Source organism: Podarcis tiliguerta (genome assembly GCF_965153285.1).
Source record: "Podarcis tiliguerta genome assembly, chromosome: 3".
Taxonomy (NCBI): Eukaryota; Metazoa; Chordata; class Lepidosauria; order Squamata; family Lacertidae; genus Podarcis; species Podarcis tiliguerta.
This window is the reverse complement of record NC_139536.1, coordinates 50762505-50789233: the sequence shown is the minus strand read 5'-3', so window position 1 is coordinate 50789233 and position 26729 is coordinate 50762505. Positions and strand designations below refer to the sequence as shown.

Below are 26729 nucleotides of genomic sequence, written 5' to 3'. Positions count from 1 at the left end.
AGTTTTGTACTTTTAATCATGACTAAGACTGCAATCCTATCCCCACTTACCTGCGAGTAAACCTGATTAAATCCAATAGGACTAAACATGATTTGGATTTCACTATAATGCTGCAATCCTGTGCGCATTATTTTGGAGAAAATCCCACTGACCTCAGTGGAATTTACTACTGAGTAGGATAGGGTTGCATATAGGATAGGGTTGCATATTTCAGCGAAACTACTGGATTTATTTATTTTTGCTCTTGCTACTTTTTATGGGGCGTGACCCTGAAGTGTGTAGTTTGCAGAGCTATAACTTTAGTTATTCCAAATAGGATTCCTCAGAAGAAAAGGGAAAAGTTGACAGCTATGGGTATATTATGGTCAATATCAATGACATTATTAAGGGCAACTGATTAAAATTGATTGGAGAGCCAGTATGCCTTATTCGTCTTACATAATTAAGTTAGAATCCTGCTTCCCAAGTGCTCACTATCTTGGCAGAACGTATGAAATGTGCCAAGAGATTTTAGAATGGAGAATGCAAATATTCTTCAATGGTGGAACTTCATGATCCTTAACTGCATTTCCAATCTATGTCATAATGGGGTTTACACTGCCAACACTGCATGATAGTGGGAACCCCAAAACACCATGTTAAAGACATTCATGATGGTCTAAGCCTAAAGCCATTCTGCTACATCAGACCAAAGGTCCATCTCGTCAAGCAACTTGTTCTCAGGCTGGCTCACCTGTAAGCAGGAAATGAGTACAACAACACTCACTTTTGATTCCCAGTAACTAGTATTCATTTACATACCACATCAAAGGTAGTGCACAACCATTATTGCTAGAGGCCCTTGGTAGCCTTACCACCATTAATTTGTCTAAACACCTTTTAAAGTCTTGGCCATCACTACATCTTGTGGTAGCAAATTCCAGAGCTATGTGCTCTCATCTGTCCTGAATCTTTCAACATTCAGCTTCATGTGATGGACCAAGGTTCTAGTTTTATTTATTCTTGCCCTGCGTTCCTTTACGTATTTGAATATTTAAAATGAACCAATACCATATTTTTTGCTCCATAAGATGCACCTGACCATAAGATGCACCTAGTTTTTAGAGGAGGAAAACAGGAAAAAAATATTCTGAACAAAACAGTGGATGTATCTCAACTGCTTCCAGTACTACAACATAACAGTTCCGTTCTCTTTTTACTTGCATGTCCTAAAACTGTAGCAATCAGTGCTGCTTTCGCTAAGTTTTCTTCAGTTTATCTCTAGAAATTGATACCCATTTTAAACTTTTTTCACCTTTCCTCAAATTAACAAAAAAAGACCATAGTTGATCTAGTAGCCCAAGTAACGGAAGGCTATGAAAATCAATTGTATTTAAGTCCCCTCCTTGAATCACCTATTTCTCCATGACAAATGTTCAGATGATATGTTTGATTCCAAAGGAGCAAATACAGAGCTTGAATAATAAAATGCTTGTTGGAGTATCTCTGGAGTACATTAATACTAATTGTCAACCTATAAAATGTGTTATAAATGAACATTAAACTTTACCTTGTAGAGTTTCTTTTCCAGAGACATTATAAGGAAATGTCACTTGTAATTAAGAAACAATTATTTTAATCTTCTGTTACAACAGTGAAGAATTGACATGTGGTTTGCTTATTATAAATGGCTTTCAATATCTTATTTTCAGATCTATTATTATTTTTAGGGGGGTTTATGCCTTTCACTAGATGAGTGGATCCATGTAATGTTGCAAGGTTACCATAATTTCTTGGAAATTTTAGTCGCAAAATAAATTCTGATAATCAAGTTTTCCTAGTTCCTTTCCTTTATCTGATGAATGATTAATGTTAAAAAGTAGAACATGCTTCATAGCAGGAAGCTTCATAATATATGGAGTTTGTTAAGAGGGAGATAGTAAAAGCACAACTTCAGGCAATACCAATGAGACGGAAACATGGAAGGTGCCTAAAGAAGCCAGGGTGGCTATCTAAAGAACTTTTAACTGAGTTAAGATTAAAAAAGGATGTGTACAAAAAATGGAAAAGGGGGGAAACCACCAAAGAGGAATTCAAACAAATAGCCAGCACGTGTAGACACAAAGTCAGAAAAGCTAAAGCACAGAATGAACTCAGGCTTGCTAGAGAGGTTAAAAGCAACAAAAAAGGCTTCTATGGGTATGTTCGTAGCAAAAGGAAGAACAAAGAAACAGTGGGGTCACTCAGAGGAGAAGATGGTGAAATGCAAACAGGGGACACAGAAAGGGCTGAACTCCTCAATGCCTTCTTTGCCTCAGTCTTCTCCGATAAAGAAAACAATGCCCGACCTGAAGAATTTGGAGGAAATGATTCAGCAGAGGAAACACAGCCCAGAATAACTAAGGAGATAGTACAAGAATACTTGGCTAGTTTAGATGTATTCAAGTCTCCAGGGCCAGATGAACTGCATCCAAGAGTATTAAAAGAACTGGCAGATGTGATCTCAGAACCACTGGCAGTCATCTTTGAGAATTCCTGGAGAACAGGCGAAGTCCCGGCAGACTGGAGGAGGGCAAATGTTGTCCCTATTTTCAAAAAGGGGAAAAGAGAGGACCCAAATAATTACCGCCCAGTCAGTCTAACATCAATACCAGGGAAGATTCTGGAGCAGATCATTAAGCAAACAATCTGTGAGCACCTAGAAAGGAATGCTGTGATCACCAATAGCCAGCATGGATTTCTGAAAAATAAGTCATGTCAGACTAACCTGATCTCATTTTTTGACAGAATTACAAGCCTGGTAGATGAAGGGAACGCAGTGGATGTAGTCTACCTTGATTTCAGCAAGGCATTTGACAAGGTGCCCCATGATATTCTTGTAAAGAAGCTGGTAAAATGCGGTCTTGACTATGCTACCACTCAGTGGATTTGTAACTGGCTGACTGACCGGACCCAAAGGGTGCTCATCAATGGTTCCTCTTCATCCTGGAGAAGAGTGACTAGTGGGGTGCCACAGGGTTCTGTCTTGGGCCCGGTCTTATTCAACATCTTTATCAACGACTTGGATGATGGACTCAAGGGCATCCTGATCAAATTTGCAGATGACACCAAACTGGGAGGGGTGGCTAACACCCCAGAAGACAGGATCACACTTCAAAACGACCTTGACAGATTAGAGAGCTGGGCCAAAACAAACAAGATGAATTTTAACAGGGAGAAATGTAAAGTATTGCACTTGGGCAAAAAAAATGAGAGGCAAAAATACAAGATGGGTGACACCTGGCTTGAGAGCAGTACATGTGAAAAGGATCTAGGAGTCTTGGTTGACCACAAACTTAACATGAGCCAACAGTGTGACGCGGCAGCTAAAAAAGCCAATGCAATTCTGGGCTGCATCAATAGGAGTATAGCATCTAGATCAAGGGAAGTAATAGTGCCACTGTATTCTGCTCTGGTCAGACCTCACCTGGAGTACTGTGTCCAGTTCTGGGCACCACAGTTCAAGAAGGACACTGACAAACTGGAACGTGTCCAGAGGAGGGCAACCAAAATGGTCAAAGGCCTGGAAACGATGCCTTATGAGGAACGGCTAAGGGAGCTGGGCATGTTTAGCCTGGAGAAGAGGAGGTTAAGGGGGGATATGATAGCCATGTTCAAATATATAAAAGGATGTCACATAGAGGAGGGAGAAAGGTTGTTTTCGGCTGCTCCAGAGAAGCGGACACGGAGCAATGGATCCAAACTACAAGAAAGAAGATTCCACCTAAACATTAGGAAGAACTTCCTGACAGTAAGAGCTGTTCGACAGTGGAATTTGCTGCCAAGGAGTGTGGTGGAGTCTCCTTCTTTGGAGGTCTTTAAGCAGAGGCTTGACAACCATATGTCAGGAGTGCTCTGATGGTGTTTCCTGCTTGGCAGGGGGTTGGACTCGATGGCCCTTGTGGTCTCTTCCAACTCTATGATTCTATGATTCTATGATTCTATATATATTTAAGAATCTATAATTTTGCCCATTCCCCTTTGCACATATTTAGCACTTAATTTGTTTATGTCAAGTATAATATCATTTTGTTCATCATCATCATTATTAGTGGTAGTAGTAGTACCAGTAGTAGTAAAAAAGTGTGCAGACACTTCTTTGCATATCTGCTGTTTAGAATCATAGAATCATAGAGTTGGAAGAGACCACAAGGGCCTTCGAGTCCAACCCCCTGCCAAGCAGGAACACCATCAGAGCACTCCTGACATATGGCTGTCAAGCCTCTGCTTAAAGACCTCCAAAGAAGGAGACTCCACCACACTCCTTGGCAGCAAATTCCACTGTCGAATAGCTCTTACTGTCAGGAAGTTCTTCCTAATGTTTAGGTGGAATCTTCTTTCTTGTAGTTTGGATCCATTGCTCCGTGTCCACTTCTCTGGAGCAGCAGAAAACAACCTTTCTCCCTCCTCTATGTGACATCCTTTTATATATTTGAACACGGCTATCATCTCATGGTTGACTGAGATTACCCAGAGAGAACCTACTGGTAGTACTGCATGATCCTTAAATATGTCTTGTTCCATCTGGCATAGGGCTTTCAGTGTGATAGTACCTGCCATGTGGAAATGGAACACTCTCCCTTAGGAATAAGTCACACTCTGACAATTTTGTGTTTAATCTATGAAGTCTTTGAATTCTGATATTAGTCATGTCATACACACACACACACACACACACACACACAGATACTTTAAAGTAAATAAAAATGAATAACCTGTTATGGGGGGGGATCAAGTTACTCACAAGATTTTTGAACCATGTGAATACAGTCTTGTGATTCAGACCTAGAATTAAAAATCTATGGAACCATAACATTACAACGATAATCACATTTGCCTTAGAAACTACATCAGCTGGGGGTTAGCTCAGTTGGTCGAACATGAGGCTCTTAATCTCAGGGTTGTGGGTTTGAGCCCCATATTAAGTGAAAGATTGCAGGAGGTTGGACTAGATGACTCTTGTGATCCCTTCCAACTCTACAATTCTATGCTTCTATTCCTGCAGTAATGCTGGTTGGTAATAACTTTGTTCCTTTCTTTGACCCACTCCTTTTAGTGTCAGAAGTTAAGCTGTACTCTCACTTTGTAGCCAAACTGGAGCATGTATTTAATAAACAAGTATGTGCCTGGATTGACATTTCTGTCAGTAAGGACCAATGATTTGGCCCTATGTAGAGTTCCTTTGCCCAACCGTCATAGAACAGAACAAAACAGAATAGCATTGTAGCGTTGGAAGGGGCCTTGAGGATCATCTAGTCCATGGGTAGGCAAACTAAGACCTAATCACCTTCTAAATCTGGCCCACGGACAGTCCAGATATCAGCGTGTTTTTACATGAGTAGAATGTGTGCTTTATTTAAAATGCATCTCTGGGTTATTTGTAGGGCATAGGAATTTATTCGCCCCCCCCCCAAAAAAATATAGTCCGGCTCCCCACAAGGTCTAAGGGACAGTGGACCAGCCCCCTGCTGAAACAGTTTGCTGACCCCTGAGTCCTACCCTTCAATGCAGGAATATGTAGCTGTCCCATACAGGGATTGAACCTGCAACCTTGGCGTTATCAGCACCGCACTACAACCAGCTGAGCTATCCAGATGGTTAGATGTGCTCTGAAGAGACACATCAGTTTGCAGAATTGAATAGCAGACATTTACTGCCGTAAGGCCTATCCCAACCCTGACAGGACTCTTGTCAGTTATGAGCTTCTTTTCACAGGCACAGTCTTGGGATGGGATGGGGATTAGCAACTTTGGTTATTCAAACTGCTGGCAGCAAATGCCGATCCATTTGGTGTTAACCTGCTTTGTTAATTTTTTATTCAGGAGTTTTAAACTGAGATGCCCTGAGACCTGCGGGTAAAGGGTGGTGTATAAATTCAACAACAACAACAACAACAACAACAACAACAACAACAACAACAACAAACACCTACCCTGGAATAATAATAATAATAATAATAATAATAATAATAATAATTGAATTTATACACCACCCTATACCTGCAGGTGTAAGGCATTAAGGGACATGGGTGGCGCTGTGGGTTAAACCACAGAGCCTAGGGCTTGCCGATCAGAAGGTCGGCGGTTCGAATCTCCGCAACAGGGTGAGCTCCCATTGTTCGGTCCCTGCTTCTGCCAACCTAGCAGTTCGAAAGCACGTCAAAGTGCAAGTAGATAAATAGGTACTGCTCCGGCGGGAAGGTAAATGGCATTTCCGTGTGCTACTCTGGTTTGCCAGAAGCGGCTTAGTCATGCTGGCCACATGACCCGGAAGCTGTACGCCGCCTCCCTTGGCCAATAAAGCGAGATGAGCGCCGCAACCCCAGAGTCGTCCGCGACTGGACCTAATGGTCAGGGGTCCCTTTACCTTTACCCTGGAATTACGTATCTGTACTCAGTGCTTCTCCCCCCCCCCCAAATGTCTAGGGTTACTCTCATTTTCCTACTCATATTGAAATACTGCCCCTCAATGAGGCCAAACTTAGATTCACAAAATGTTTAATAATAATAATAATAATAATTTTTTATATATACCCCACCCTCCCCAGCCAAGGCCGGGCTCAGAGCGGCTTACAAGCAATAATAAAAACAAGATGAATGATTACAACTTAAAAACAAAAATAAAATACAACATTAAAATAACGGAACATTAAAATATTAAAATAGTTTGCTTATTATAATTGGCTTTGAGCCCCATATTAAGTGAAAGATTTAGGGGTCTGCGTACCCCCAGAAAAAAGCACTGTCTGTACTACCAACTCCCAATGTATAATTTACCTCCTCTCCTAGTACCAATTCCCAATGGGTATATCACCTCCAGATTTTGCATCTGATGGTTAACAGATGAAAATTTTAAATCTGTTTTAAGACTGCTCATGAAGTGAAATGCCACTGCAAACAAAATCATATATATTCATTTGAAAACCACCTTGTGTTTCCTATACCTGCTAATTCTCCATCAAGAAAAACCCTGGGACAAATATTCCATAGAAAACACTGACAGTGAATGTTTGACATTGGTGACATGTGGCACTCTGATTTCTTAGCCAATTTGGTTAAATCTCTAATTTAATCAGAAATGTATTTCTTGATACAGACAAATTTTGTGTGATGGGTTTTTAATTTAATTTGTTTTCTTAGGTGAAAGGTCCACCAGCGGCAGGAGCTTTTAAAGAAAGACCAACAAAGCCTACAGCATTTCGCAAGTTTTATGAGCGAGGTGACTTCCCAATCGCCCTTGAGCACGATACAAGAGGAAACAAAATAGCCTGGAAGGTAAGTCAGGGCGCAGCTGTGACAGCCAGCTGCGCTTATTGAAGTGACATCTCTCATTGCCAAAAAAACATTGGCTTATAAGTAAATAAAGTGGAGTAATTTCTTAGCAAATAGAAGATGGTGGGAGAGCAGTTAGAGAGTGGCCTCCTGAGTCAGCCATCTACCTTGGCTAACAATTAAATTATATGCTGCAAAAAAGGAAAATGACAGAGTTGCTTTGCCTTAGAGAATTGTCTCCTGCTCAATTCATCTCTATTTTTATGAGGACCTGGCAACCCAGCCTATTTCAGGCAGTCCATCAAATGATGGAAGTGGCTGGATACAGTGAGCAGCAGCCATTTATCTCCCCCCAAATTTCACCTTCCTGCAGGACAGTTCCAAATGGAAGCTTTAATTACCTAAATGGATAGGTCAAGATTGCCTGCTCCCTTGAAATGCAGAGCAGAATACAAACGAAGGCAGATTCTCATTCCGCGGCTGCACTCCCAGTCTGCAGCATATGTCAGACAGCGTAATCGCTGTCATACGTGCCCCTGTTAGAGGCTGACCTCCACTGCTGAAACCATTATGGTTCCGACATCTCTGACAAAAGGTTAATTGGCTTCAAAATAAATGTATTGCCTAATGACTTCATTCTAATGCAGCAGTGTTTCTCTCTAAAAGGCTTGGTGATGTTATTTGTAAAACTTGCCAATCTTTTAAGTAACTAGAGCAGGCTTTTAAATTTAATTTGAAAAATGAATGCTGATCTTTAACCTGCTCTTTCTATTTAATTATTTTGGTTATCAAAGAATGACTTTCCTTTTATGTATGTGTGTGTGCGTTGGGGTGACTGTGTGTGTCTCTGTATGCAATTTATTGGGCTGGGTTCAGATTTTTCTGGAAACAGAATAGAGGATAACCAAAAAATTGGGCATTCTTTGAATGAGGGAGAAAAGAGCTAACTTATTATTTGGATGTTTATGTGGGTCCTGTTGAAAATGACCTTAATTTAAGCTGCTGTAGTTTTGTTAATAAAAACAAAAACAGATGTGACCAGTAGGGTCACTGAGTGAATAATATTTATTATTTATGAAATAACTAAACAATTTGTTATGTACAAAACACATCAAACAATTAGATCCTACCTGCAAGTTTTTAATATAATTTAATGGATGCATTTGGCTCCGTTTTTAGATGGGCACAACTAATGATCTAACAGAAAATTGAATTTCTGCTTGACATTAGTAACAGAGTAACAACAGAAGAAAACTTTGTTTTTACTTTCATGGTGGTAACATGCCATCCATTTTATAAGAAAAGTCATGTAGTAGATCATTGAAGATATAACTGAGAACTGTAATGCATGCTTTCTTGTATGGTTACATGTTACTGATTATATAAAGTTTTATATGAATATTTATATGACACTATCAATTTATGCTTAATTGGTTGTATCCAGTGATGGCTTAAATGAGCAGAAGCATTTTCCAGTGAAGGCAGAGCCACCATTAGATACATCCAATATGTTTTATTTTTTTCTTAAGGCTTACTATCAATACAATAATACATTTGATTTGAATGAATACACAAAGGAAAGGGAATGCAGAGGAGAAGTGGAGAGAAAAAGGAATACACGTATGAAAACAGTTTAACCGAAGTAGATAAGATTTAATATTTTTTTTAATTATTATTTTAAAGGGGGGTGTAATGGTTCTAGGGATTGCTTGTGCGTAAGTTGCCTTTACTCATGACTAGCTTGCATGGTTGAACCCTTTCTGACAGAGCAGCCTCTATCTCGTGGCTGCCTCAGTCGCTGGCAGAATCCGTCAGTGGGCGTTTCTTAAACCGCTTCCAACATAAAAGCTGCTTGACGCCCAGTCTCCTCCCCCGTTGCCTGCGCGAAAGCATTTTGCGCAAAGTGGGAGTGGGCAAAGGAGCACTCGTCCCCTCTCCGCTTGTCTCCAGCGAAGAATCCTGGAGCCACCCCTCCGCTTCCTCTATCTCCTCCCCTTCTCCATTGGTGTTACGCTGATTTCTTTCCCCAGCGTATGGGCTATCCCTCCTCCTACTGGGACCCTCTCCACCATCATCCGGGAGCCCTCTCACCTCCTCCTGCTCTGATGGCAGTTCCCTGACAGGGGGGCAAGGAGATGTACAGAACAATAAGAAATAATGGGTTTCTTCAGTATATTTAGTCACTGTTTGCCAGTGATATTATGTTACCTTGTCCTAGGCTACAAATGCCAGCAAAAGGTAATAAAGTAGGAAGCACTGTGTACAAGCTACCATTTGATCCTATGGTGGGCCCAGCATCTACCTTGACATCATCTGATGAGCTTCTGGCTCATTTGCATAATTTATCCATGCATGTGACAGAGATTAAGGCCTTAACTAATGTGCTGCAAGTCTCGGGGGGGGGAGGGGGATATCCAGCACAAGGTGGGAGTGGAGAACCGAGAGCAGCAAGCCTCATCTGTTTTGAAGACCTTACAGTCCTGCATTCCAAAATGGCAAACCTGAAGGGAGAAGCTTCAGGAATAATCTTTGTTTGGTGAAGGTGAGACAAGGAGCAGAGAGAGTGCACTCTACTACTTTTGTCCGAGAGGTGCTTGCTCTCCTGGAGAGATATGTGTTAAGAGTATGCCCTGGTTCCTCTGTCTAGAGGCAAAATTTGCCTTAGGGTCACCCTTGTGAAATGCTTGTGTTCCCCTTATGACGGGGATTGGCCTTGAGAGCATCTTTTAGGGACGCGGGTGGCGCTGTGGGTAAAACCTCAGCGCCTAGGACTTGCCGATCGCATGGTCGGCGGTTCGAATCCTCGCGGCGGGGTGAGCTCCCGTCGTTCGGTCCCAGCACCTGCCGACCTAGCAGTTCGAAAGCACCTCCAGGTGCAAGTAGATAAATAGGGACTGCTTACCAGCGGGAAGGTAAACGGCGTTCCGTGTGCTGCGCTGGCTCGCCAGATGCAGCTTGTCACGCTGGCTACGTGACCTGGAAGTGTCTGCGGACAGCGCTGGCTCCCGGCCTATAGAGTGAGATGAGCGCACAACCCTAGAGTCTGGCAAGTCTGGCCCGAATGGGCAGGGGTACCTTTACCTTTACCTTGAGAGCATCTTTAAACCTCTTTTGTTGTCTCCCAGTATCTTTTGTCTGAGTCACAAGAGAAGGCTTAAGACATTTAGAGACCTGTCAGCTGCAGAGGACTGTTTGCTAACTCTCAAACTAATCTGGGCACATCTAGACTGAAGAATGAGATAGCAGAGACCTCGCTGATCTGATGCACCTATTTCAGGGTGTGCTTTGTGTGTATGTTAACAGGTTTACTTGCTCCTCTGTTGCCTTCCCTGGCTGGCTGCAGGGCTGTGAGGGGATTTGTAGGACAGCATTCTTTCTCCCGAGTTCTTTCCCTTGTCATTGTGGAGCAACACAATGAGGAGACCTGTGTTATCCACATGGCCACATTTTCTGTTCATTCCATTGTTGCTGCCGTGCAATGCAGTGAGGAGAGTTGTGTTATTAGACTGGGCAATTTGTTTCCTAGTGCTGGGTTTTTCTTTCTGTTGGTTTCTAACACAGTTCCCTTCTAAAAGCCCTTGCTTTGTGGTGTGACATGCTGTTGTTAATCGTAGGTGTATACAAACATGTGCCTGAAATGTACAGTAAGGGAACAACAGTGGAACTTTAGCTTCAGTGTGAGTCATTACTTTGGACTTTAAACTGCACTTTACCCAACAGAAAATTGTATTCAGTGTGCACTGGACCCCTCACTGACTTTACCAAAAACACGTTTCAAGTGTGGACAAATGCTGGTACTGTGGCACATCTCCAACACCTTAAGTACACATGATGTGGTCCTGTCCAGTTGTAAATCTAGTCTAGTCATAGGTCTGCACATGCATTAATCTAGTTCTAGAGAATTTTTTTTTTATTTTTGTGGATGTTACTGTAATGTTGAAATATATTCTGGTCTTTAAAAGAACAAGAAAGATATTATGGTCCTACGGGACCTCATCCAAGAGGAATGAAATTGGATCCTATGGGCACTGATGATGAAAAGAGTATCTCTTGTTGCCCATTGTATAGTGGCTGGAGAATGTGTTAAGAGTGGCAGTATATGAGTGGGCAACCTTTCACAGGCAGCAGCGGGACAAGGTATTCTCTGGCATTTACCCTATCCCATCACCCTAGAATGCTTTAAAAAAGCTTTTGAGCCATGCATAAATTTTCCTTGTGCTTCAGCGTTCAAATAAAAAGTAACTTCAAGCTAGCAAAGTCTCATACTAGAGGAACTGAGGAATTCTCACTTCCACCTGCGTCTTCACCCTATTCAACCTCCTTCACTCCAGGAAAACCCTCCAGAGCAGATTTTCAGGGGGCATAGCAGGAATCAGTAAAAATAGTCTCCCCTCTTATGAGCAGAGTTCCACTCACAGTAAATCTTGATCTAAGCTTATCAGTTCCTTCATATTTTGGGAACATTGGTTTGTCTTTTGTGTGTGGGCATGAAGGTGGGAATATGTGCCTGATCAGCCATGCATTCTGGAGGGTGCAAAGAGCAACAGAAAGTGTTTGGCTTTTTTTAAAAAAGGCAACAGCAACCACAAAGCTCCAAAACCAATATAAATCACATTACAGAAATATAAATGCACATAACTTGTTTTGCCTGTGAGACCTGCTCTGAAAATGGAAGCTGCTGTGTAAATTTGTGGACCATCAGCTGGACCAGTGCATGGGTACATGTGTGCAGTGATCATCTAGGCATTATAGAGAGTCTGACATGATGTGTAGAGTTCTGTGTAAGCAGTAGGATAAGCGGCATTTGCACAACCACATTTATTTGTAGAAGCTAGTCTTATGAAATGAAGGACTAGCAGGGTAGGTGGAGGAAAATGATACTACGTTTGCCACAAATATTTCAGGATTCACAAAACTATGCAATATATCACCATTTTGTTATTGTCCTTTATTTTTTCATTCTGTTTGTATGTGATGCATTTCATGATTCATTTTGCACTTGGTAAGTCAGTGCCCCCCCCCCCCGCCCACCTGCCATCTAGCCCTTGCAGTGATTTTTTTGTAAGAAGATGAACATTACTAATAGCGTGGCTACAAAAACCTTTTCATTCAAGGGTGGTAGGATGTTGAGTGGCTCTGAGGAAAGACTACAAACCATCAAATATCCCTCCCTTATTAACTTTATGTTTTTGCTGATCAGTGGGACATTTTATAGAGTTGAAAGGCGGTGGGGTTCTCTCCCTCACCCTTTGGCTGTAAATACAGCCAAAGGGCATGCTCTTCCATTTAGTTCAAAGTAAAATGCTTCTAATTAATTCTTTTTTACTTTTGTAAGTGCTTTTGTATGTGTTGATCAATTTTTTGAAAATCACTATCTATTGATTCTTATAACTTTCCACTGTTGTTCAATTATTTATGAACCCTGTTTCCAATATAAAATAACTTGAAAGCTCCTGAAATGAATATTTAGTTGAACAAAAACCAGAGTCTTGTGCCCCCTTAAAAGCGAACTGATTTTATTCTAATGTGGTTTCCCCCGCACAATATGAATTAGCTATTAATTAATTTGGTTTTAGATAAATTATGTTGTTTCCCTTGCAAATTTCCACTTAATGTCATAATTGAACACGAATATATATAGAAAGTTAACGTCTGTTTTCCAGTGTTCTCAAAACTTCTCCTGTGGTGTCTGGTTTAACCCTTTAGGTTATAGTTACTTACCTGGAGTTAGCCCCAGTAAACAGATCTGAGTTTAGGATATTGCAACCAAAGTCTGCTATCCTATAACCACTTGCCCAGGAGTAAACCCCATTGAACTCAATTAGACTTACACATGAGTAGAGATTTATAGTGCTGGAATTGAATTCCCAAAAAAATGCTGTTGAAAGGCTTACAGATCAGAAGTCTTTTGAAAAAGGAAAGCAATGAAGCAGTGCTCTTACTCAGCAGCAGTATTTTCTTACCTTTTCAGATATAATAAAAACAGGCTGTGATCCACAGGAACAGAGATACAAGACTTGTAATGCAACAGGAAGGGAATGCTAGAATAAATACAGTTTCTTCACCTTGGAACACAATGTATCATTTCCTCTGCCTTTAGCTGATGCTGCCTCAGAGCTGCTGCCTCAGAGATGCTGCCTTGTGTAAGCAAACACACATAAGCAGATCTGAAAAGAGGGTGCTTGATAGTGTCAGTCCATGCAAACAAAATTCTCTGCAGTTGCTCTATGAACAATTGTTGCAATGTCCCGGTGTTTCTTTGCTGTATCTTTTTTTCTTTCACGCATACCAAAATTACTTTAGCACATAAACTGGCTAGTTCCCTAACTTCTGTAATTTGTATTGTAAAATCAATTTATTTTCTTTTTTGTCTTGCAAAATCAAACGACAGTGATTCAGTGCGGATGAATTATCAATCCACCTTTGAATAAGATAACTAAGGGCCAAATTTAGATTTTATTTATCTATATTATTTGACAAGATGTATAATCAACAAAAACAATTTAAGCAGTTTTTATATAAATATAAAATATTCTATAAAAATTCTAATGAAATTAAAGTTAAAAAACAAATTGGCAAATAAATAAATGAAGCAAATCAGCAAATATGCACAATAAAGATTCATGTTAAAAGTGCATGTTGCAATTATATGTGGATAAGAGTGCATCATTGGTTTTTTTTAAATGTATAATGAATGTAGGAAGGCCCCATTTGTAGGCTTGACTTTAGCTGTTAAGACCCTTAATTGCTTCGGTTCCTGGAAATATTATCTTTTCCCATATATAATGTTAAGGTCAATAGATAAACCATTCATAGTTTTTATCTTCCTCAGATGATGGTGGCGATTCTCTGAGTGGATGTTTCATTATATGTCCCAGAAATATTGTTATATAATGAAAGAGGGAACAATCCATCAAACTGAATATTTCTGACATAACTGAAAAAAATCTATAATATCTATAGAATTGAGAGTAATTAGGGAAGTTTTTAATGACTGATGTTTTAATTATTTTTAAAATTTTGTTGGAAGCCACCCAGAGTGGTTGGGGAAACCCAGCCAGATGGTCGGGGTATAAATGATTATTATTATTATTATTATTATTATTATTATTATTATTTTATTATTTTATGCTTGGCACTAATGATCACAGGAGGGTTTTAAAAAATAAAAAATAACTATTCATCACATCACCATCATTTTTGCTGTCTGAGGCTCATAGAACTTTCTCTTCTCCTGTAGGGATGAATGTGATCCATGATATGATATGGGTTGTCTTCGCCCATTTCTTCACTGTCAGGAAGTTATCTCTTTTAGAGAATGCACCTTGGGGGCTGAGACAACCCCCTCAAGTTCTATTTCCTGCCAGCTCCACTGCATGTTACATTGAAGGGATGGCAAAAGAGGAGGGAACACCATATTGAAAGGGATTTATTCTTTATTTGTTTATTCCTAGCTTTCCTTCCGCTGCTCCTGCCAGCTTTTCATTCTCTACCGGCCCCATAAATCCCCCCTTTCTTCTTCTTGGCATCCAATTTTTCTTGGCTTTTAGTTTGGGGCTTTTGAGGGCCCACCGGCTTTTGGATGTTCTAAGTGGAGGGGAACGCCTTGGAAAGGACTTCAGCAAGGTGGAAAGAAGATTCCACCTAAACATTAGGAAGAACTTCCTGACAGTAAGAGCTGTTCGACAGTGGAATTTGCTGCCAAGGAGTGTGGTGGAGTCTCCTTCTTTGGAGGTCTTTAAGCAGAGGCTTGACAACCATATGTCAGGAGTGCTCTGATGGTGTTTCCTGCTTGGCAGGGGGTTGGACTCGATGGCCCTTGTGGTCTCTTCCAACTCTATGATTCTATGATTCTATGAAAGCAGAGCTGTTTTTGGAGATGGATCTCTTTAGTTTCATCAGGAAAATGATTGGGAACTCAGGCTGCCCATACAGGGGGACTTGTTTCCTGAACCCAGCAGTTAGTCACCCTGGTTGCGGAGGTTTAAGGGACCTAAAAAGTTGGCTCCAGCGGTTCCAGTACTCCCTGAAACCTGGTAAGCCATAAAAGGGAGGAAGGGGGACTGCTCATGTTCCCCCCCCCCCTGGGATGCTCCCATTTCCCTCTGGGTGGCTCGTCTGACTGGGAGAGGCCCTGGGTCTACCTGTAGCCCTCCCTGCTTGCCCCAGGCCCATCAGGAGCCCTTCAACAGGGGCAGCCACAGGGGGAAGACCTCAAGGAAGCATGCATAGTTGCAAGACACTGTTCGTTCTTTCCCGTTCTTTCATATTTATAATTCAAAACACTGAATGAAATGTCTTTCCTACCTCCTTAAGTAAAGTACCATATTTGTTAAAAAAGTGACACATGCATTGATTTAACAGTTGAATAATTTGTTTCTCCTAAAGAACAAAGGATGTTGCCTTGGAAATGCCTATATTTCTTTTTCTTTTAATAATGGACTCTGTTAAAAGTTGACTTCTGGCTGGTAGGAGTGTGTGTGTGTATGTGTGTGTGTGTGTGTATGTCTATGTCGTATATGTATATGTATATGTATATGTATATGTATATGTATATGTATATGTATATATGGCCTGTAAAGGGAAGTGGATAGTTTACCTGACTTTAGTAGTGAACAGCAACAATTTCTCAATTATTAATTCTTCTGTATTCATCAATACATGTGGTTTAACTAGGATTGTAGAGAAATTGCAGTGTTTTAGAAGCCGATTCTGTGGTTTTGTTTCTTGTTTACAGAATTCAAATCTATCCTCTTATCTGATGCAAATTGTCATTTCTTGAAACTGCACAGAGTGAAAACCTCCTGTATCAGAAATAGCTTTAATTTAAATTTGTTAAATGACCTCTGAAAAATAGATGTTTTTTTTCTTCTGCTGAATGGGCTGGTGCTCTCTGCCTGTATAATTTATGTGAGAAATTAGTGCAAATGGTTCACTTTTATGGAGCTGTGCTGCTTGTAGCAAGCCTGCAGAAACAATTTCCCCCCAAGCCTCCATCTGTTCTTCAAACCGGGGCATATGCCATCTCATCGAGCTTGAAAGTCAACTGATTTATAACTCCTGAAAAGTGCATAGATTGAAAAGAAAGGTCGGCTGCTGCTCTGTGACAATGATTTGTTAGGCACTTGGATAAAGACAATTCACATTACTATGGACCCAAGGGGAAACATGCAGTGTTATAAGCTTCAAAATGTGGTAGATTGGCAGCCAGGAGGAAAACAAATGGCCCCTCCTCTTTCAGTTAAAACAGCTACCTCTTCTCCAAAAAGGAAGAATGCCTGGCAGGTAACTGGTAGCATTGGGGCGACATCTTGTTATCGCAGTGTGCTTCAGACCTGATAGCCTTTTCTCCCCCAGCTACAAAGGCTGCCATCTACAAGTGTCTGAGCTTGTTGCACTCTAATCTTTAAACCGCACACGGAAGCATCAGTCTTGAAAGAGCTGCTTGCTGCTTGTCAGGAAGTAAATTTCTCTTCAGTGCTACCTATGGAGCTTTGATAAATTTTTCGATTCTACCTTGGAGGTGAATCCAAAGACCTGTCCCAATTAGAAACATAATGAATGGCTTGGTCTCTGTCCTATCAGCAATCATCCCCCTTCCTTTTACTCAAGGGCTACAAAGAAAGAAAGCAGTTTGGCAGGTAGCAAACCAAATGAAATTGACAATGTGACCATCAGGAAAATCAATGTGTGTTTGATGTTTTCATTTGCGCTGGTGCAAAACTGTCTATTCTGATGTGACACTATTAGCGGAAGAATGACTTCCCAGATCACTTTAATCTCATACTGCTTATATTTTTTAATCACCCTATGCTCTCCTGGTGTTCGTACATACAACAGATTTTAATCAGCCACATTGTGTCTCTTCTAAAGGCATGTAAGAGAAATGTGATACCATAACTGCTTCTATATTGTTGAAGTCTACAGTCATAGTGTTGTATTATACAGCAGTAGATGTTGTTGTTGTTGTCTAGTCGTTCAGTCGTGTCCGACTCTTCGTGACCCCATGGACCAGAGCACGCCAGGCACTCCTGTCTTCACAGCAGTAGATATTCAGACCCGATTCTCTCGGGCAATGATAATTTCCAAATGCTCTTTTAAGTGTAGCTTAGTAAAGGAGAAACTGGGCAGGAATGTTGACTTGGTTATCAAATGAATCCATTCACTTAGATACAATACTATCTTTATTATTAGGAAGGGTTGGCCTTTCCACACAAGATCATGGCGGGGTAGAGATGAAGGAAGAAATTGGTTTCTGAATAGTGTAGCAAGCCTTTTTAAAGTGGCAGGGGCACCATTTGGGCTGTGCTTCAGACAGCAAAATGTTTTATGCCAGCACTGCTACCAGGCAACCCAAAGTGCAGTAGTTTTTAGGAGACAGCATCATCATTTAGCCTCTCGAGAGTCTTAGTCTGTGTTGTCCTGATGTTGGAGTGGTCCCCCAGGATTATGTGTTAAATTCATTTTTGCGGATATCAGGGAAAAGCATGGAAAGGCTGTTGTCCCTCGTTCTTCTCTCCCCCCCCCCCCGAGTTCATAAAACAATGACAGTAGCATCCTACTTTGCACTTTCAGACTTGTGAAAGCACAATTAGCAAGAGAATCCATTATCACTGACGAGGCCACTATGATTCTCACCATTTCATGGCAACTTTTCTGCTGCCTAGAGCAGGTGCCTTTTGCCTATCCTTGAACTCTTCATCATTCATATAGGACATTTGGACTGGCACTTTATTGCTGGAATTACAGCTGCTGATGCATTTGACCAGGGTTGAGAGTGTAAGCAGGGGCCATAGTATGGACAAGACTACATAATTAGTACTAGCAGTGCATCTTTAAATTAATGCTGCAAGAACAACAAAGAGTTTGCCACTGCTGTTGTTTGAGAGAGACAGAGTCATACTACCTCTTTCTTCATGAGCTAGATGGGATTAGAATTCCTCTTTAGAAAGGGAGTCTGGCCCATATTCCCCCAAGTCAGAAAATGAAATATTCACTGTTTTGTTCTCGGCCTGAGAACAAAGCCGAAAGGGATAGCAATAGTTTGCTTCCCACTGTTGTGGCAAAGTGAAGGGCTTTACTACAGACATTATAGCTGCATTAAACTACTGCTGTTCAAAAAGATAAGTGCAATTCACCTCTGGTTTCCTAGGAATGTACAAAAAAACGTTGATTGGTGCATTGCTTCCTTGCTGTGAAGCAATTTGCTGGGCAGGCATCAGAATGTAAGCACTGCCTTGCTGAATCACACCAAGGGTCCAGCATTCTGTTTCCAACGTGGACCATTCAAATGTTTCTCAGAAGCTCACAATTATAACATAAAGGCAATAGACACCCTCCTTGGTTTTGTCCCCAGCTTCTGGTACTTACAAGTATACTGCCTCTGAGCATGGAGGTTTCAGCTTGTAATCATAGTCTAATTCTTGTATAAAATATTCCAGCTGCCAGCTACCATCCCATCTTGCAACTTAACTATGCTCTGAGTGTAGAAGTGTGTGTGTGCATGCGCGCACACACACACACATTCGTTCCCCAAATTGGTGAGGTTCACTTGTCCACAATGAGAAACTGGGGCTTTAGTGTCATCACCCAGTGGCGCAATGGGTCTGTGTGTCTGGCTGTTTGTCTAGCTGTTAATCAGAACATTGGTGGTGCAATGTTCTGTGGGCAGTGGACAGAATTCCTTCATTGCAGGGGGTTGAATTAGATGACCCTCGGGGTCCCTTCCAACTCTACAGTTCTGTGATTCTACAACCTGTGGAACACCCTGCCAGTAGATATTCTGCAGGTGCCTTCCATGTCAAATTTTAAAATGAAAACTTTTCTGTTCCTCCTATGCATGCAGTTAAGAGCACATCCTCCACAATGGTCTGCTGATGATTGAGGTTTGTTTTTAATTATTTTGCTTTTAACCTGTTTTTAATTTTTTATGAATTGACTGTATGGTTTTGTGGTTTTATATTGTAATGTTTGCTATTAGTATGTCAGATTTTTTATGTGATATTAAACATAGCATAACCTTACTGCAGTATTACAAAGAAAACAACTGAAGAATTGATTAAGGTAATCTCTACATTCAACAACCATCTAACAATCCTTGACAAAAACTGTACATGTTCACAGTTTATCTTTTTCTATTTCTGCATAGTCGTATAGCAGGCTATCTGATCAGTCGTTTCTTTCTTCTAATTTGTTGCAGTATCAAACAAGAAATGTGTTTGCAATAATTTTAAGGCATAATCACTAAAAACTTCTTTAGTGTAATGAAATAAATTATGTGCTGGAGGACATATTAGATGCTTGAAAATTGGTATCACAGTTATAACCCAAGGCTAATGAATTAACAAGTTATATTTTAATTAAGTACATATTCAAATTAAATGCTCTAATTAAAGTGTCATGAGTCTGCCCTGTTTCTGTGGGTGATTTTTTTTTAAAGGATATTATTCATAGGCAGGGAAGTGTACCTTGTTTAAGGAGTTTTTTGTATTATTTTAAGTTCACAAAGTGTTTCAAAACGGTCTGTGGCCAGAAATATAAAATGGTTGGTAACAATAATGATCGCTAATGTTCAATGAACATTCCCCCCTAAAAGTTATGTTTGATAACTGCTAAATCAATAATGTCATTTGCATGGGATTGCTGTGATACTTCTCTTTCCAGCTAGAAGCACATAACTGGACCAGAGGTCATGTTTAGTTAATAGGAAACATGGAGGTCACATTGCAAGTTATGTGGCTGCTATTAGGTGGTACTGTGTGCAATGCAACAAGCTGTCTCTCCCTCTCAGTGTCTGAGTGTGATTTTTGCTACTGTACTTAATGTCTGGGCTTGCATTAAGAGCTGATTTGTGTGACATATGGGTAGCAGGAGGAACTCTGTGTTGTGCAGAAAACTCTGCAATTAATTTAAAATACTGTTTTTACCTGGCCACTGGTCCCTTTACACAGACCATTCAACATTAATACAACAACAACAACTTCAGCAACCCCGCAAACATTGTGCTACCACTGTGTGCACTTAGCCCCACAGCCATGCTACTGCAGCCATAGGTAAGTTAGGGATAGGTAAGTTAGGGACAGCTCTGCTGGGATTATAGCAGGACTATATATATTCTTTATATGTATTTGGTGGTGCCCTGTATTCTAACATTCAAAGTAGCTAGAGCCAGCAAGTGATATACTTTTGAATGACCAGCATCTGAATTTAACTTTGCTTTATCCATAAAGTGCCTAATGCATATGTTGTTCTAGCTGTGATGCTTCAAGGTCCTTCCTGACCTGCCTTTTTCCTGCTTGGCTTTTGACATATGGAATATTGGAGACATGGCAGTTGCCATTCCCAAAATGCATTAAGCAAAAAATAGTTCAAAAAATTGAATTGTGCCATCATACTTTTGTTCAAGGAATGGAACAAAAGTCACTTTCAGAAGTTTAGATCAATAAGTCATTTACCAGTTATATATAAGATTTTCACAAAAATACTAACCAACACACTTCAAGCAATTCAGATACAATCCACTAAGGGAAAAGCAGGCTTAGAAGCAATTACAGTACTTTCATCCATTTCTAAGATGCCCATTCATTATTCCCAAGATTCAATGAAAATGTATTACCATTATATTTACAGTTCATCCATTATAATGTAGCAAGTATAATGTCATATGTGGGGAAAGGAAATTAAGGGAATCTAACCCAGTGTACTAGAATGCTGCAACAGAGACATAAAGAAAATAACATTAAAAGAGGATTATTGCAAGTGAATAAAGTATCTCAAAAATTCTTCATACTGGTATTGGAAGAAGATAAATGATTCTATTTTGGTGAAAAGTAATCTCCCTGCCCCAAGGAGTTGATCCAGAATCTTTCAATTCATGAATTCACTTTTCAGTAGTCTGTAAATTGTACAGCAATGTAAATTAATTAGTCATTAGAGAATCCATACAAATCAGATGTACTGATGTTTATACTTCAGTACATGTAGAATGATAACACACAAGCACAAAATTTTATATAGTTGAATCAGTGACAAAGTAAGTGAATGTAGTAAGAACTTTGACATTTACATCTTGCTGCATTGCACATTAATTAAATTCTGCAAATTCAAATTCTGAATAGTCATGTCAGTGATACTTTTAATGATGACATCTGCTTAACCCAGCTGATTTAAAACAACAACATCAGCAACAACAACATTATGTCTAGTGTGGAACACATCCAAGAATTAAATTGAAGTAAGCAGAGGCTTAGCTTTAAAGATGAACTTGACTAAAGCAAAGCAATTTTAGCAAGCTTGTAATACAGCTTATAAATGCTAGCAATTTGCAAATGAAATAAGCTAACAATTTTGAGCAGCATTTTTGACAATTCATGGAACATGGTTGAATAAAATCCAGACATCAAAACCTGAAGATTTGAGTATTTTTGGAATATGATTATGTACAACAATAGAACAATATCATTTTGCTTAAAAGATTATGAAATTATTGTGAAGTCTGACAGCTATACAACATCAGAACTTTTCAGACACTTTCACGCTGCACACAAATATATGAAAAGTTGTATGGCTATGAAAAGGTATAAATGAATCAAACCCCCGACCAAAGTATGCAATCTCAGCTCAAGGACTGAGACATGAATGGCTAAACATAAAATAGGAACCTCAGTCAAGAATGTGCAGAAAAGTACTTTGAACCCTATGAAAGAAAATTGAGTTCTAGGGCAATACAAGGTTACCCAAATGTCTTCAGTTAGCGTCCTTGTTTGACTAAATGTTCATGATACCATATGAAAGTTATTGCAGCATATGCATTTATTATAGATACCGATATGAAATTATATTTTTTTTCTAACAATCTTTTGGTCCTCGTAGTAATTCTAAAAGATATATCTCTTCTCCGAGCAATTACGAGAAGTTAAATTTTACATTTTCTGCATTTTCTTAAGATCTCACTCTTTTGATCCTGGAGAAAAAAGAAAGAAAAATAATCTTGTCTCACTTAAAGAAATCTCTCAGAGGACAGGTTAGAAAATTGTTAAATTCAGTCACCAAAGTGAATGAAGCATAGTTAGCAAGAGGTTGTTGAATAATCAAGATATTTCTTCCCAGTTAAGCGGAATCCAACTGTCCAAATTAATAACCTTAATGAGCCCAAAGAGGCATTTTTCTCTACACCAGTTTTTAAATTAATGTTGGATTCCTTCTTTGCAGGATTTAAAGTAGATTAAAATATAGACTAATTTTTATAGGAGTTCGCTTGAACTGAAGCCTCTGTTGTCTGTTGGCTAGAAACTATAGCGGGCTATTTCCATTTGCGTCCTTCCACTCTTGGCAGGCCCTTTGTGTTAGCACAAGCTTCCGTGAACAGGAAGGCAGGAGATAATTTCTGTATCACTTGTCTCCTTGTTACCTCCCATGCTTTCCCAAAGGGTCTCTAATCAAATGAGTAATAGTGAATCAGCAGAAATCACCTCCTGTTCCATTTGTGGAAGCCTCCACTGAATGAAAAAGCTTTCCTTGAGTAGAAGGGTACAACTGGATACAACACTTTGTGTTTTAGTTTTCATCAAAGCAGCAGCAGACAGAGAATAATGTTCTCACAAGTTAAAGGCCATATTTGTTCCTCAGTTGCATCTCAGATCTGTTGATAGCAATGATACGCATTAATTAGTAACTGTTAATACTGTTGTGAGTTTGGGGGGTTAGTCTGTATGATGCCTAAGTCACTTATAGTTCCTGGATCCAGTAAGGGTTAAAATCTAATGGAGAATTCAATTGTTGAATTAGCCAAGCATGGGTTGAAGTTACCACCTAAGTCTGGTTGTCAGTATAACAAAGGAAGCTGCTCTGTGCTAGAGAGCAAATGGTGGGCTCCCCTTTCTCACCTGCATGGTAGTTAGTGGAAAGGACAAAAGCCAGGGCAGTTGTGAGCTGAGGGCTAGAAGCAGGCAGAAGCCATAGAGTGAGAGCCATGCTTGATTTCTATTTGATTCCAAGGCTGTGATCATGGGAGAATCGAGACCTTCTGGAGTGTCAATGCCATGAGCCCTTCCAGCTTAGGCTCAGGTTGTATATATGTGTAAATAAACCATATATCCGAATGACGCCACAATCTCCACCACCCCTCATTCTAAGGAAACCGAACCCTGGGTAGGTGCCTGGAACTCCTGGAATCTCTCACTGCTCAGAGATTGGGGTGCCATGCAACAATACTTTTTCATCTTTTCAGGAGTCACGGGTCAGATTTCTGTTGTAGATTGTTTCATGTCTGATTGCTAGAAAATGGAATATTAGTATAATCTAAGGATGAAATCTGTCTCTCATTCCTGCACAGCTGCAGCTTAAATAGACCCCTCACCACCTTCTCAGCTAGCCATTGGTAACTCTTAGTTAGCTTGCAGACTGGAGTGCTAGGGAAGAGAGGCAGTCTGGGTGAGTATGTGGGAAACACAAGCAACTGGGCTCTCTTTCTTAGTATGCATGTACAGTATGTACGTATGTATTTTCTACATCACCCTTCTTTCTAAAAAAAGCCCAGATCACCATACAGCAAAGCAGTAAAATAATTACATTTACAAAAACATTAAGAATATCTAAAAACATTTTAAAAACAGCCACATATCCTCACAGCTAGTCATTTCATGCTTGCCAGAAACAGCCCTCCAATGTCTGGGTGAACAGGAATGCTTTAAAATTCTTCCAAAATGAGGGGGACAGGTACACTTCACCAAGGAGGGCATTTCACAATTCCCCAAGAAGGCCCTATTTTGAGTCAGTGCCAAGTGGGTAGCCCCCACAGCAGCGTCCCCAACAGGGCCTCCCCTGCCAGTCATAGGGCCTGAGGTGGTTCATACTGAGGGAGGCACTATTGTAAGCACTTGGGTCCAAAGCTGTTTAGGACTTGGAGCATCTTCAAGGGCACATGCAAGTGCATTGGAGTAGTTCAGGAAGGAGGCCTTAAGAAAGAAAATATATTGGTAAACATTATTGGACAGATGCGCTATTCTGGTTTCGCCAGAAGCAGCTTAGTCATGCTGGCCACATGACCTGGAAAAACTGTCTGTGGACAAACTTCAGCTCCCTCGGCCAGTAAAGTGAGATGACCGCTGCGACTGGACTTAACTGTCAGGGGTCCTTACCTTTACCTTTAATATAATTGCAGTTCATAATTATTTAATATATTCCACAAGAAGATATAAAAACACAAACTGGCAGTACAAATATCATATTATGTGTTTGATATGCTACCTTGTTTGCTAACCTTACCTTATTGTGTGAGTATTCATGGATAAATATTTTCACTGTAAGATATTTGAAGTGCAAATGAACTAATAATGCAGCTTATAGTGACACTAGTTGATGAAGCTAAGGATAGTCAACCTGTTGAACTTAGCTTGTGTTAAATCACATACAGTCTCTCCCCCTCTCTGTGTGTGTAATTGGTATTAAGTAGTTACTTGACATTTTTACATATACATTTCTGATATGCTTGGTATAATGTTAAGTGTAAAAATACTCCAGGCTTAAGAGATTTTCCAGTCTAACTAAAGACTGCTGTGAATGCATCATCTTTTTATTCCTGTCCCAAGACTGTTTAAAATATTAGTGGGGAAGTATCCCTTCAGAATTCAGGAAAGCCAGCTCACTAACATTGTCAGCTACAGGGAGATTATATGTAGGCTTCATAATATGTAAAAATGAAGAGAAGAATACTCATAATTTTATCTATTTTTCTGGATCCTAAATATGATGGGAACAGATTTTCTTTTTCTTTTAAAAACAATTATAGTTACAATTCTGAGGTTAAACATAATTATCCTGGTCTATACCTGATGTTTGTAAATAGGACTCTTTTAGAAAAGATGAAGGCTATCAAACTAATCACAATTAATACTGATTTTGTGGCACATGTTTTCCATATTTCAGTGGTCAATATTTGTAAAACTCCTATATTAGCTCTCCCTTTTTAGCTTTTTCTTTTTAGAAACACATTATTTAAAGTAAACATTTACCTTTTAAACGACAAAGGTCTTAAAAGATATGTGATTATTTAAATAAAAATTCTCCATACCTGACATTTAATGTGCCCCACTAAGACTTTCTATTCTTAATCCAAGTGCTTGTAAAACACATTCGGATATTAAAGTGGGATCCAGCTCAGGTCATTGTTCTTCAAAACTCATATTTTCTCACCTAATTTCCTCTGCTTTGGCAAAGGATTTATCTGGATTCCTTTCAGTGCTTGTTTTTAAGTCTCTCCCGCTGGAGCTTTGATAAGAAAGGAGGGGGAGACTTTGTCACCATTAGATGGCTCACTATGAATGTGCTTCTGATGGCACCAGTAATGCCCCCCCCCCCCCCGCTTTTGAAGTCCCCGCTGTGGCGATTGTTTTCGACAGTGCATGACTCATTCACAGGAAAAATGCCCAAGTTCTAGAATAGTAAGAGACCCAGGTCTTGCTCCAGGGACAGTGTTCCCAAACTGCAGCCGAAAGCAAAGAGTTCTATTTGCCTCCTGTTACTGCTGGCTCCTTTGTTTCTTGTGTCCTTGGCAGAAGCTGAAAGAACTGGACTTGTAAGGCTTGGGTCCTGTTGTGCCACTTCAAGAAATAATAAGCCATTGTCTTCATTAAGCAAGCCTTGTTTTAGCAAACAGAATCCAAATGCTTGAAATGGGAACTTTAAAAAAAAAAAGAGTGAGAGAAAGAAAGAGAAAGAATTAAATCAGGACTGCTTTGCAAAATTCCCTAGAGAAAACTGCTTTTTGTTTCCCTTTCTTAAATTGCCGCTTAGTGAGAAGATTCATATTCAAATAGGATAGGGTTGTGAATTGGTCGTTTGCACATTCTCATGCACCCAGGAAGTCTATGATTATGGCTAATTACAATGCCGAATGAAATACTAAAAAGAGCGCTCAATCAAATTGTTGTTCATGCATGAGGTAACTCAGGCCAGCCAATGGAGGTGTGATTTTTGGTAATTACAAACAGTGTGGCGAGTTGAAAATAGCTTAGTAAATCTATTCAAGACAAAATAAGGCCTAATTAATCACTCTAGGTTCTGAATTCCCAGATGATCAGCATGCTCTATTCATTTTGGTGCTCTTTTACCAGACTCCATCTACAGGAGATGAATGCCTCCCTCCTTACTGCCTACATTTTTGGCGGCTAGAGCAATGCAACTGTTTCAAAGTACTTGGAGCTTTCATTTGTACTGCAAACTATTTTTACAGCTAGGAGATGGAATGCTAGAAAAATAAACACAGCAATATTTGCTGTGTATTGGAGGTAATGTTACTGTGAGATGTTATCTGACATTTATTTCAGTGTGAAATGGAGGAGACTTTTGGAAAGTGTAAAATTCTGTTCAGCTGTAACTGAATGTTTTGCCTTTTTCTTTCGAATATACCATTTAATTTGTGTTTCTAGTATGCTGTAGTAA

General features: G+C 40.0%; 1 protein-coding gene and 1 long non-coding RNA gene across 3 annotated transcripts in view; one reads left to right on the top strand and one right to left on the bottom strand.

Moving 5' to 3' along the window:
• PACRG (parkin coregulated) overlaps window positions 1-26729 on the top strand; it is a 213907-nt gene that overhangs the window by 34055 nt on the left and 153123 nt on the right. For both annotated transcript variants that reach the window (XM_083434294.1, XM_083434295.1), the window contains exon 2: window positions 7158-7292. In XM_083434294.1, the coding sequence (XP_083290420.1) occupies window positions 7158-7292 (135 nt within the window). The remainder of the gene's footprint in view (window positions 1-7157; window positions 7293-26729) is intronic.
• Window positions 21400-25563, bottom strand: LOC310674703. Its single transcript, XR_014509717.1, has 2 exons — window positions 25360-25563; window positions 21400-24244 (listed from the first exon to the last, which is right to left on the bottom strand). It is a non-coding gene; the product is annotated as an uncharacterized lncRNA (long non-coding RNA).